The 12,431-nt window shown below is 37.9% G+C and overlaps 1 protein-coding gene across 11 annotated transcripts in view; it reads left to right on the top strand.

The window, feature by feature from the left end:
* NUP153 (nucleoporin 153) overlaps positions 1-12,431 on the top strand; it is a 44,433-nt gene that overhangs the window by 21,781 nt on the left and 10,221 nt on the right. For 7 of the 11 annotated variants that reach the window (XM_040548135.1, XM_040548139.1, XM_040548140.1 and 4 more), the window contains 8 exons: positions 897-949; positions 3,639-3,765; positions 5,396-6,196; positions 7,438-7,530; positions 7,766-7,856; positions 8,185-8,307; positions 9,848-10,459; positions 11,955-12,149. In XM_040548135.1, coding sequence (XP_040404069.1) covers positions 897-949; positions 3,639-3,765; positions 5,396-6,196; positions 7,438-7,530; positions 7,766-7,856; positions 8,185-8,307; positions 9,848-10,459; positions 11,955-12,149 — 2,095 coding nt within the window. The remainder of the gene's footprint in view (positions 1-896; positions 950-3,638; positions 3,766-5,395; positions 6,197-7,437; positions 7,531-7,765; positions 7,857-8,184; positions 8,308-9,847; positions 10,460-11,954; positions 12,150-12,431) is intronic. The other 4 variants (XM_040548137.1, XM_040548136.1, XM_040548143.1 and 1 more) reach the window with 3 other exon arrangements.

The raw sequence follows: 12,431 nt of genomic DNA, 5'->3' as shown, positions 1-12,431 counted from the left end.
AATGTCATGATGTGCTACTGAGTCATCCTGTTCTCAGTGAAAGAATATTAAAAGACGGAAATGTTTTCCTTTTATATTCTCATGTACACAAAGCTGTCACTGATGAAACATGCTCATGTTCTGTGTAAACTATTCCAGGTGAGCTATGTGCTCCAAGAGAGAGTTCTGACAATGTGCTGAGTTATCGTTTTTGATTGCTTTGGAGTAGATGGAGTGTGATAAATTTTCCATAAAATTAAATTGGCATCTCTTTCTGCGAAAACATCTGTGTTTCCAGTATCAGTCTGAGTGTACAAATCACCACATGTTAAGTGTATCGGATTTTTAGGCTGGAAATCAAAGTGGACGGTAATACTGGTTGCTTATTGCTTTTAACTCTTTCAATCTCTGTATTGTTTAGCCAGCACAATCTCCATTTGGTAAAGTTCTGAAATGAATGTAGCAGCAACTGCTTAGTTTTTAGGGGGGGTAGAGGGTTTTTTTTTTTTTTTGCTTGTTTGTTGATAAATGATAGAAAACAGAAAAGTATGTCCCTTTTACAGGGTTGGTAAACACAAGTTTTGATGAAAACTCTCCCCCCCACACACACAATTTTTGTCATTTTGTTTAAAATAATTACTTTCTTTGTTAGAGGACTTGACAAATTTGATTTAGTGTTCTATCAGTTTGTCCTCAATACTGAGTGAAGCAGTGATGCTTACTTTAGCCCCAAAATTTAACTGAACTGTACCCACAATGCTGAATTAGGGAACAACGTTAAGTAGGTGAGGTGTATTCAGTGCTATAAAATTAAAAATAAATAAAATAAAAAACACAAAAAACCACATAAGTGGTTGTTGGTACTTAGTGTATTCTGTATATATTCAGCTAAATCTTGAAATAAACTTAACTTGCAGGGAATGAGAGAGAAGACTTTGCCTGCAGAACAGCAAGCAGAACCATCTGAAAGGTATGACATCTGTTAATTTAAAACTTACTTGAAGGAAGAAGGAAATCTCCTTTATCAGTACGGTCTGCATGCCTGTCTTTTTGGAAAGGTGGTGACAGTTCTCAGTAAAAGGAATGGGAAATCCAATGAAAATTTTGTATTTTGAGGGAGCTGCAAAGTCTGGATTGTGTTTGAAGATCAATATAACTTTGAGAAAATTGTTGTTTTTATGAAAGGAAGGAAGATGAGCAAGAATAAAATTACTGATACACCACTTTTTATCCCAAGTTTATCTTCTGAGTAGGATATGAAGATGGGAAACAAGGCACGTTATAATGCTGTATCCACAGAAAGGATCTTTGCTATTGGAGGCCTAATTTTTTCCTTCTATAGGAAATATGGATCATTTTGTAGTTTAACTAAATCTTTAGTGTTACAAATTTTGCTTTGACAGATATTTCATAGTTTATAACTCAGTTTACTTATAACAAAATAATTTGTCCCTCTTAGTGTTCCCTAGGGGAAAAGCTATTAGTTTTAGCTATTTAATTGCTTGCATTTTGAAAGCTCTGTCCTAATGGAATGATTCTTTCTGAAGTATTCTTTAGAAGGTGAAGTAGGGGAAGTGAGTTGCAGTTCAGGAGGATGTTTATTGATGTGTTTTTTTCTTTATTTTTTAAGCAAAAACATGGAGGAAGATTTATTATTTATTATTATTTTTTTTAATACTCCTTTCATGATGAAGTTAATTGTCTGCTCTGAGTTCACATGAAGACCATGTGCTTTTTAGAATCATTTGAGGCCAAATGCTAACTCATCTCTAAAATAAAAAAAATCCAGAAGAGTTAATTGAATTTCTTCTTGAGGAGACTGCTTTGTGTTATACTGCTTTCTTGGTTTAGGTAAAATGAGTTATCCTCCAGATAATATTGATGGCTTTTTGTTTTGGGTAATAATGCTTGAGTTAAGACACTTTGCACCCTGTTTTTAGGGGGTTGCTCTTTTCAGAGAACAGTAGCAGGGAATTTTGTTGACTCTATGCTCATCTGCCAAGCAATTCTTATGTGACCATGGGTATTCTTCGGCTTGCAGAAAGAACTCAACACTTTGTTTTGGCATCTAAAAGTTCGACTTCACAACAACCACCTTTTTAGGGGTGGAAGCGACTGGCTTTAAGGTTCTGGTACAGGTGCAAACAGGTGCTGGGTTTTAATTATGTTTTTTTCAAACTGTTCTAAATTGTCTTTGTTAGAACTCCTTTCTACTTCTCCATTTAGGAAGGAGATACAGAAAACTCATACTGCTTTTGATTTTGTTCACAAAGTTTATTGCAGTGCCCTACCTTTTGTTTGTAGAGTAGGTAGTGGTGGTAGTGTTTTTTGTGATGCTGGTCTCTGTTGGGTGCCATGTTCTGGAGCAGGAGCACCACACTGATCTGCTGGCAAGAGTCCCTTTGGACGGTTGAGTTGGAATACTCAGTAAATCTCTGGCCCACCAATGCTATATATCTATGTGTGTGTATATATATATATATATATATATATATATTTTAAACCTGAGTCCAATTGTAGATTAGACATGCTTGAAGGCTGACAACTGTCTTTGCCCCCTTGAAGCTCACAGGTGTTAACAGAAAGAGGAATATGGGCTATTATGGGCAAACGATAGTTGTCTGAATGAAGATCTATTTTGATGTAAGACTTTTTTCAGAATTCTAATTGATTGACAGTTTGGATTAGAGAAAAGTCTGAGCATATGCCTTAGGGATCTGTCTTCTTCTATGCAGTTACAGTGCTAAGCAGGCTGTTGTCAAGTATTTGACAAGTTTAGACCAGTTCTCCTCCTCAGTGTTCTGGAAGTTTGACCTGGTGTCTTCCAGTGTGATCTAACGCACTTTTGTACTGACTGACTGATTGGCTGCAAGATAAGCTTTGATGTCACAGTTTTTCCAGGCATACTTCATTTTCTTGCCATAGTACTTTTGTTAGAGTTATTCCCTATTTCGCTTCTGGTTTGGGTTATTTTTTCCCCATATCCACTTGGATTAGGATATCTTTCTGGTTTTGAGCTAGGCTTTTTTAAGTAACAGAAAAATGCCTTTGTATGCCTTACAAAAGGGATCTGTATTCATGTCTGAAAAGACTTCTGGAATGTTGGCATACCCAAACACCTCTGCTGTTCCTGCTGATGGCCACATGAAAGCCAGAGCTGCTTCTGAAGCTTATGCCATATTACCTTGCCACACAAGTCTAAGGGGCGTCTCTATTCTATCAGAGCTGTTGGCGGCGTTTCCCGTGTGTGTGTGTGCATATGTGCACTCTTCCTATATTTTTGTGAGCTGTTCTTTTATATCCCTGCAAAGATACATGTGCATCGCAGAATCAGAGAACCAGTCCTATTTGAAGGAAGCACTGGAAAATAACAATCTAAATCAGCTCTTCTATTTCAGGTCTTCTGGCTTAGTCATTGTTCCCATATGAGCGGTGCACTTATGTATGTCCTTTTCATTGCTGCTGTTAATAAAGTTTTTCCTACTTAGAACATCAAGTATTTACTAGCATTTAGCAACTTGTGAGACAGCTTTAGTTTTTTTCTGATCAGCAGGTTTCAATTCTAGGACTAATAACAGCTATAATATCTTGAAAAAAAAATTGGCTGATAAGTTTTTTTTCTCTTTTTTTCCCCCAACTTCTGTACTGTTGTGTGCTAGCAATGTGACCAGCTACAAATTCAATACTGCTGCATCCAATGGTCTGTCTTCAGGAATGAGTAGTGGAGGCGGCAAAATGAGAAGGGAAAGAGGAATGCACTATTTATCAAGAGCTGTACAAGAACAGGTAAGTGACTCTTAAATTAATTGTTGTCACTGAGATTACTGAAGTAACTAGCTAAGTGTGTCAGTTTTATTGCATCATAGTAAATTATAATAATACCGCTTTATTTTTGCATTGTTTTTGTTTTCTTGTGGGTTTCAGAGCAGGCTCCAATTGATTTACTTACTGTGTTTGAATACCTGAACTTTGCTTATATAATTTTGAAATTTTTAATTCTGTTACCTTGGAGATTCTTCAAACTATAACATTTCTCGTTAGCAATTGAATGAATGAGTCCTAAGAACAGAAGTAATGTTTTGGTGAAGGTTTGTATAGTTTTTATACAGGAATGATATTTGAAACGAGTGCCAAGTATAAAAAGAAAAAAAAAGCTTAATTTTTGGTTTCATATTTAAGTCATACAGAAAGATACAGGCCAAGAGTTTGAAAAAGAGTAGTAGAAGACAGCATTCTGCATGTCTGCTAATGATGACTTAATTTTTGATACTCACCAAACTCATTGTGAGAGAGTTTTTTTTCTAATTTTAATAGGAAAAATCTATTCCATAAAACTATGACCATGAATATTCAGATTATTTTTTCTTTTATTGGATGTTATATAAGCTGCCTGTAAGTTAATTTAAGTATTTACGTTAATATTAAGTATTTAATTAATATGAAGTTAATATTAAGTATTTAAGTTAATTTAAGTTTAAAATCATTAAATGGGACTTCTGGATGATGCAATATAAAGAAATCGTAAACACTGTTGTGTATTCCTGTAACACAAATAAAATAATGGTCCAAATATCCAAAGTTCCATAAACTTTTCAAATCAAAACTGTGAAACAGATGTAAGCTACAGGATGCATTGAATATCAGTAGTACCAACTTACATCCCTGCCTAGTCATTTCTAAGTAGATCATGATAGTACTGTACAAATTTTGATCAGATTGTCTATGCCATTTAAAACATAACTCATCCAATCTTAGTAATCAAATAAAGTAAGTGGCAGGGATAAAAATTGAAGTTTTTAAGATACTGTTTTCTGATTTTTATATTTACATCCTGATACATGGTATAGACTGTATTTACCAGAACACAGTCTTCAGTGCTGCTAGTCTGACTTTCTTTGGTGCTTTTTGTGTGTAGTTTGGTTGTTGAACCTACCTGCTTCTTTAAACATTACCTTTTTCCACGTTCACTGCTGTAGTGACTTTAGAAACTTTGGCAGCTATCCTGCCTAATTTTGCAAGAGGAACACTTTCTCATTTGTCTTGAGAGTGTACTCTTAATTGAAGAAATGTGAGGGTAGTTAGAAAGGATGATGCTTCTCTAGAGCTTTGATGACTAAAGTATAGAAAAGAAAGAAAAAAAATCTGATCTGTGCCTCTCTGTTCTGCACAGGTTTTGAGTTAACTTTCAGTGTTCTTACTGTACAGTTGTTGAATAGAGTACAATGTGGAAGCAGGCCTGCCATAAATTAAAATGACCTAGTAGACAGAGGTGGGGAGATCGGGATTTCTTCTGAAAACTTGCTTTCTCTTAATTTGTATGGATTTTTGTTATATTTAATTTTGTTAATAAATTGGGTGGGATGGGGTGAGAAAGTAGTATGTCTTGTAAAAGAAAAATTAAAATTTGCAACTTTAGGAAGTGGAGGAACCAGTGCTACCGAAAATACCACTACCCATCGCTACTGCATCGCTGCCTCAGTTCAATTTTAGTTTCGTTGATAGTAGTGCTGTCTCAGCGTCACCGAGCACTGTTTCAACAGCGGCAATGAGCATGGCAACTCCAGCAGCTGCGACGGGCGTGGCAAATCCAGCAGCAGCAAGGGGCGTTGCGATTCCAGCAGCAGCAACAGGCGTTGCAACTCCTGCTGCAGCGATGGGCATGGCAACTCCAGCAGCAGCAACGGGAATGGCAACTCCAGCAGAAGCAAAAGGCATGGGAAACCCTGCAGAAGCGACGGGCATGGATAATCGAGTGGCAGTGACAGGAATCGCAAGAACAGCGGGAGCGACGGGCACGGGAAACGGAGAAGCTGCAACGGGTATGGAAAATCATAAAGCAGCGGCAGGCACAGGAAATCCAGCAGCAGCAACAGGCGCAGGAAATCCAGCAGTAGCGCCGGCGGCAGGCATGGCATGTCCATCAGAGGTGGAGGGCATGGCATGTCCATCAGAGGTGGAGGGCATGGCATGTCCATCAGAGGTGGAGGGCATGACAGATCCATCAGAGGTGGAGGACTTGACAGATCTATCAGAGGAGGAGGTGGAGGACATGACATATTCAATGGCGACGGCGGGCATAACATATTCAACAGTGTCGTCAGGCTTGACATATCCAGTAGTGGCGCCGGGCACGCCATCTCTAATGATGACAAAGGGCAAGGCAAAGTCAACAGCGGCAACAACGAGCATGGCAAATTCAACGGCGGCGGCGGGCAAGGTAAATCTTTATGCTATAAATAATTTTTACGATGAGTATACTGCTTTATTGCAAGTTGACTTTTTCTGTGGTGCTCATGAAACTAACAAATATTAGTTTATACGCAGCTGAATAAATTGGGGTTGTATGCCAGTTTGGGGAAAAACGCATAAATGTTTTGATTCTGCTTCTCTCAGTCTTAGACCCTGCAAACTCCCGTTTAACGTGATTGTATAACTGCTTCAAATGCTGTGGAATTCTGGGGGGAAAGGGGGGTGTGGATTTTATGCCAAGTTATTTATACTGGTTTTGGCAGGGGTAGAGTTAATTTTCTTCATAGTAGATGATGCTATGTTGCAGATTTGTGACCAAAACAGTGTTGGTAAGGCACTGGTGTTTTAGCTGTTGCTGAGCAGTGCTTACACAGTGACAAGTCCTTTTCTGTTTCTCACACTGCCCTGCCAGCGAGGAGGTTGGGGATGCACAAGAGGCTGGGAGGGCACTCAGCCAGGACAGCCGACCCCAGAGGACCAAAGGGATATTCCACACCATTTAGCATCGTGCTCAGCAGTAAATGCTGGGGGAAAGGAGGGGAAGGAGTGGGGGGTATGTACAGGGTTATGGCATTTGTCTTTCCAGGTAGCCATTACATGTGATGAGTCATTAATGCTACCTCAAATTTAACAACTTTACTTCTTTATTTCCAGTTCTTTTCCCTGTTCCACTTGGAGGGAGTGAGCGAGTGGCTGTGTGATGCTTAGTTGCCTACAATGGTTAAACCACAACTTTATTTAAGTTATTAAATTAGAGGTAACGTGGTCATATAAGCCTCACATAGAATGAGCCTAGGGTGCAATAATTGGCATATTATTGCAATAAAATAAACATTAATCTGTTCCAGAGTACTTGAAATATTTTTTGTATGGTTTGAAGTAGATAGCTGCTTTAACATGTTGAGGTGTTTGCTGAAGTTCTTGGAGTATCATTGGGCTGAGTTTACCGTTCTTCAGCTTCCTGGCTTGCTTTTCTGTGCATTTAGACCTAAGTAGCATCTCCAGCTTTTCCTCTCAGTTTCTGGAATTTGGTTTTGAAGATATTGTCCTATACCCACTTGGAAACTTCACTTTGTTTTATTATTATTTTTTTCTGCAAAATAACTCAAACATCAGGTTTTTCAATGTCACTGCAGGACTTCTGTTGGGTAGTGAGTTCAAGTAGTTGTTGCTCTTAAATATAAACCTTTAATTCTTTTGAAAATACAGATACAACCAACAAGTAATGTTAGCAGTCCTGAGTTCGCATTTTCATCTCCAATTGTGAAATCTACTGAGGCAGAAGTGCTACCTACGTTTTCTGTAAGTAAAATAATAAAGAAGCTTGACTTTTTTTCTTAGGCATTTAGTAGGCTGTTGCAGAACACTAAAGCAGAATCTGCCTTGATGGAGAAAAGTATGTAGGCTTCTGGCTTATAATTTGTCATTCAGCATGCATGCTACAAATGTGAAGACCAGCTTTCAGATTTGGTTTTGTGTGTGCATTTGATTGAAGTTCCTGTGGCTTGAGAATCTGAAAAACCTCTCTTGTTCATAGCAGATTGGGTTTACATTTAGTGTTCCTGTTGTAAAATCAGCAGAACTTTCTGGATCCAGTGGTACTCCAGTGACGTCCTTTCTTACCCTAGGTAACTGAAACTTTAGCACTTCAGATCTGAAGTGCTGATTTTTCTTTTTTTCTTTATTAAATCTTAAATCTGTCCTGTCTGCGCATGCTAGCAATTCCAGTGTTGGACTTCTGCAGTATTTTTCCAGTGACAGATCTGTTTTTATAATTTTTTTTTGTTTTGTTGCTTTTTGTTTTGCTTGTAATTATAAACCATTGCAAAGTAAGTAGAATTTGTGAAGATTCTTATGAGAGAAACTGGAAATTCTTGTTTCTAACAAAAGTGAGTATAATCTGCTCTAACTAGATCGCATTGTGAAAGCTGTTTTTGTTTTCTTCTGTTTCAAAAGACACCACCACCTCAACTAATACCAACACACAGAAAGAGGAGGTCGAAGATTTTGTTGGTGGTCCCTTCACAACTGCACATGTATTAAAGGAAGGAAGCGTCTTAGACATTCTAAAAAATCCTGGTGAGATAATGAATTCCTTTTAAAAAGATGCTGCAAAAAATACACTAGCATTTTTTATTTAAAAAAAAAAAAAAAAAACACAAACTTATGGTTAATAGAGTATTTGCTATAAATATGAACGTAGGAGAGCATTACATTAAGCGCTGTGTTTGTTAGGGTGCGTCTGCCCCCTTCTATTCTAAGTGGTGTTTGTTGCTGGAAGTAAAACTGCAAGATGAAAACCAGATGGGTTGCATCTCCTTTATGTGTTAGGATGTAATTGTAAATGAGATACTAAGAGAATTAGCCAGATAATCGGTGTTTCATTTTAAGTAAATACAATTTGTGGAATTGAAAAGGAAATGTTTGTAAAACTCAACACTCCTGTCCCACCTTCAGCCCAGGTGAAGAAAGAATAGTAAAGAGCTTCAGTTCTAAATACATCACAAAAGCTGCGAATCTTTGGGCCTTAGCTTACAATGGCTCCTGTGGATTAAAATTTAAACTGTAAACAGAAGTGGAGTGTTTTACGTTAAAAACCCTTTTCTGAATTTTGTTTTTAAGCAATTGCAATTGTTTTCGACAGTTCAATAAAGTGTGTTTGTGGAAAAGATATCTTTTAAGAAAAAGGGCTTTATTGAATTTGATCTTTTCCCATAAGACTTCTTCTAACTTACATACTTGTTAAGAAGGCAGCACATTTCTATATTGGAAAGAGCTAAGTGAGAGAAAATACATTGTGCATTTTGTTTAAGGAAAGACCTCTGAGTGAAGTGACGTTCACTTTCTTTATCAGTTTAAAAGAAGCAGAATCTAAATCCACATTGTTCAAAGACTTCATTTTTGATTTAAAAAACAACAAACAAACCACAAAACAACTATGTTCAGTGTAGATATACAAGCAACTTGAGCTGCTGTTTAAGATGCATTTCCTTTAGTCTTTCTGTATTAGTAGCTTGTCTTTTCTGTTAAAATTGCCACCTTTTAAATAAGGAGTTGTCCTGTGTCCGATGCATTTTGAACAAAGATTATAGAAAATTAGACAGTTGTTCAATTGGCTTGAGTTTTTATTATTTAATTAATATTCAGCATCTGTGGGAAAATACCGTATGGATTGCTGCTCCAAGTACAAACTTCTATACAGTTACTAAAGTAAATTTGAGTCATCTGCTACGGAAGGAGGAGCTTTAGAAATTTGATTCGATAGGGCATCGCATCTTAATCAAATTGTATTATTTCCATTCCACATTGGACTGTCAGATTTCAGTCAGCTACTGTTAGTTTGTACTTGTATCAACCAGTGAAAATTTTGATTTAAAGCTTCCTTGGAAACAAAGAGTTAAATGAAGCTTTAAATAAATATTCTGTTGTGACCCAATGCAGCATATGAAATTTCATCCGTTTAGATAAGATTTCTGGGGACTTCCTGTTGCGCTCGGTCTGAATGTCTAGTTGTAACCATTGGCACCTGAATTTAAATTTTTGCCCTCTAGTAAAGTCACTTAGTTACATGTAGTGAGGTGCTGCGCTAACAGTAAGACTTTTTTTTCTTGCTTCCTAGACTTTGGATTTTTGAAAACACACTCTTCTACATCTGTACAACCTACAACAAGCACAGTGGTTTATACTAGGCCTGCAATAACAACTTTTTCTGCAGGTAAAGAGACTTCTAAACAAGCATCATACTGGCAATCTGATACACGTGACCCTTTTCTGCAAAACAAAGACATAAACAACAAATGTGTAACTTGTCAATCTACTAAAGCGTCAACAGTTGAGAGTATGAAACAGACAGTAAGTTCAAGTCAATGTGACACCTCAAAGCCAGCAGCGCCCCCAGCAGGGATGCTGGGCTTTGGAGACAAATTCAAAACAGTACCTGGAACGTGGGATTGTGATACCTGTCTTGTCCAAAACAAACCGGAAGCTACAAAATGTATAGCATGTGAGACACCAAAACCTGGAACGGGAGTAATGCCTGCTCTGACATTACCAGTGGTCACAGACAGCTCGGTGACAGTGACATCCTCCTCGAGCAGCACTGACACAACAGCCACTCTGGGCTTTGGAGACAAATTTAAGAAGCCGAAAGGCTCTTGGGACTGTGGAATATGCCTTGTATCAAATAAGACAGAAGATAACAAATGTGTAGCCTGTCAGTCTGAGAAACCAGGTATGGTCCTTTTTTTCCTGTTGTTTCCATCCTAGCCTCTGTGAATCTTGTACAGAATAAAAGTATGTTGCATATATGGAATATTTTAAGCAACACGATTCCCAGGTACGGTTGATGGATTAGCGGCTGTCTGCAGGATTGGTTTACAGGCACTTCAGAGGTCTCAGCCCAGGTTCCAGCCTGTCGCATAAGTTGAACTGATTGTGAAATGTATTAGTACGGAGCTGGATCAATGCAAATACACCCGGCTTTGCAGCTGGTGAGGGAAGATGGCTGAACTGGGTGACTTAATTTAAAAACAACATACAGATTTTTCACTGGTGAAAATGAGAACTCCATAGAAAGAGTTAAAAATTACTGTGTTTTTCTCTTTCAAAAAATAAGTAAAAATAATTACAAAATGTGGCCAAAATGCCTCTACTCACCGTTTGTCTGTAACTGAGGGGAGATGTGAAGCCAGATTTCAAGACAGTGTAGTCTTAACTAGTCTTAAGCTAAAGCAGAGAGATGGCTATGAAGGTCAGTGGTAGGCTTCACGAAAGTGAGTGACCCGCTGGGTAACTTCTTCAGGGCAGTACTGGGTTGTTTCCCATTGTGCGTGACTGTAATTGATTTTGAGTGTGGTTGTATTGTTTTTAAAATACGATTCTAATTTTACCTTTGACTCTAAACGTCATTTAATATGCCATTACATCAAAAAACACCTTTGCAAATATATTCTGGAAGAAACAAATTAAGATGGACTAATCTGGGCTTTTGTAATCATCCTGTGCAGTAAGACTGAAATTTCATGAGGTAAGATAATGGATTTCAGACAGAGTTGATTCTCTTGGACTTCCAACATCTGAGTGGTCAGTTGGCATCTTTGTCTGAGGCTCTTGCCATTGCAAGGAGGAATTTTGGAAATGAGGGGTTTACTGTGATCATGGTGCAGTGAATTGCACGGTTATGTTGCACTTGTCAAGAGGAAGAGCGATTCAAGTAATACTGGGATAAAAGTTTTCTGCATGTGCTGTGGAAGGGAAGACCCATTCTTGTCTTTCCAGTTTTGAATTTGAAGCGTTATCTTCTGCTTCTCTCTTAAAACGCACCCTCAGTGGTTTAAAACTGTAGAGGTGAATGTGACAACGTGGTGAAGTTTTCTGTTGGGTTGCAGCATTAAGGGACATCTCTTCCTTTACAGGGGCTAAAAATCAGAAGGAAAGCATTGCCTGTCAGGCCTCTTTATGGAGGTTACACTGTCTTCAACAGCAGCAGAAGCTTGTGTGCTGAACAGAGTTGTGTGTTGTTTGGAAGCTTTGAGTTCCACTCTGTTTTTTTTTTTTTGTTTCTTTGTGGGTTTTTGGTGGCTTTTATTTTTTTCAGGGGTGGGTGGGGGAGTTGTAGAGTAGTTTTGAACATTTCTGTGGGATTTGATAAATCAAATTTAAAAGTTAATGTTCATTTTATAGCTCACGTTCAAACAGGATGGTTAACTGTTTTGTTTGTCTCATAGAAGGTCCAACACCTGTGACCAGTAGCAGTGCATCTGCATTTTCTGCTCCTTCTGGAGAATTTCTGGATTTAGACAAATTCAAGAAGCCTGAAGGAAGCTGGGATTGTGAGACCTGCTTGGTTCGAAACAAAGCAGAGGCCACGAAGTGTGTAGCCTGTGAAAGTGCAAAGCCAGGCACCAAAGCAGAGCTCAAAGGTAATACTTAATGATTAAAACGAGGATGCATATTCTGTGATTTATTTTTTGTTTTGCTCTGATTTTTTTTATTTTCTTACCTGTTAAGCACAATTATTTTTTCCTTTGAGGTGTGGCAAAATTGTTCATTTTTCCTGTAGGAATATTGCCTAGATAACATGTTTCCACACTTTTCCCCAAGAATAAATTTATCCTTTTCAGAGAAAAGCTTTCATTAATGACATGCTTGTTCTTTACATGCCCTACATGTTGTTCATTTGGAGTTCAGACTAAAAACATGAT

Source organism: Cygnus olor, chromosome 2 (genome assembly GCF_009769625.2).
Source record: "Cygnus olor isolate bCygOlo1 chromosome 2, bCygOlo1.pri.v2, whole genome shotgun sequence".
Classification (NCBI taxonomy): Eukaryota; Metazoa; Chordata; class Aves; order Anseriformes; family Anatidae; genus Cygnus; species Cygnus olor.
This window is presented reverse-complemented; position numbering and strand designations above follow the sequence as displayed.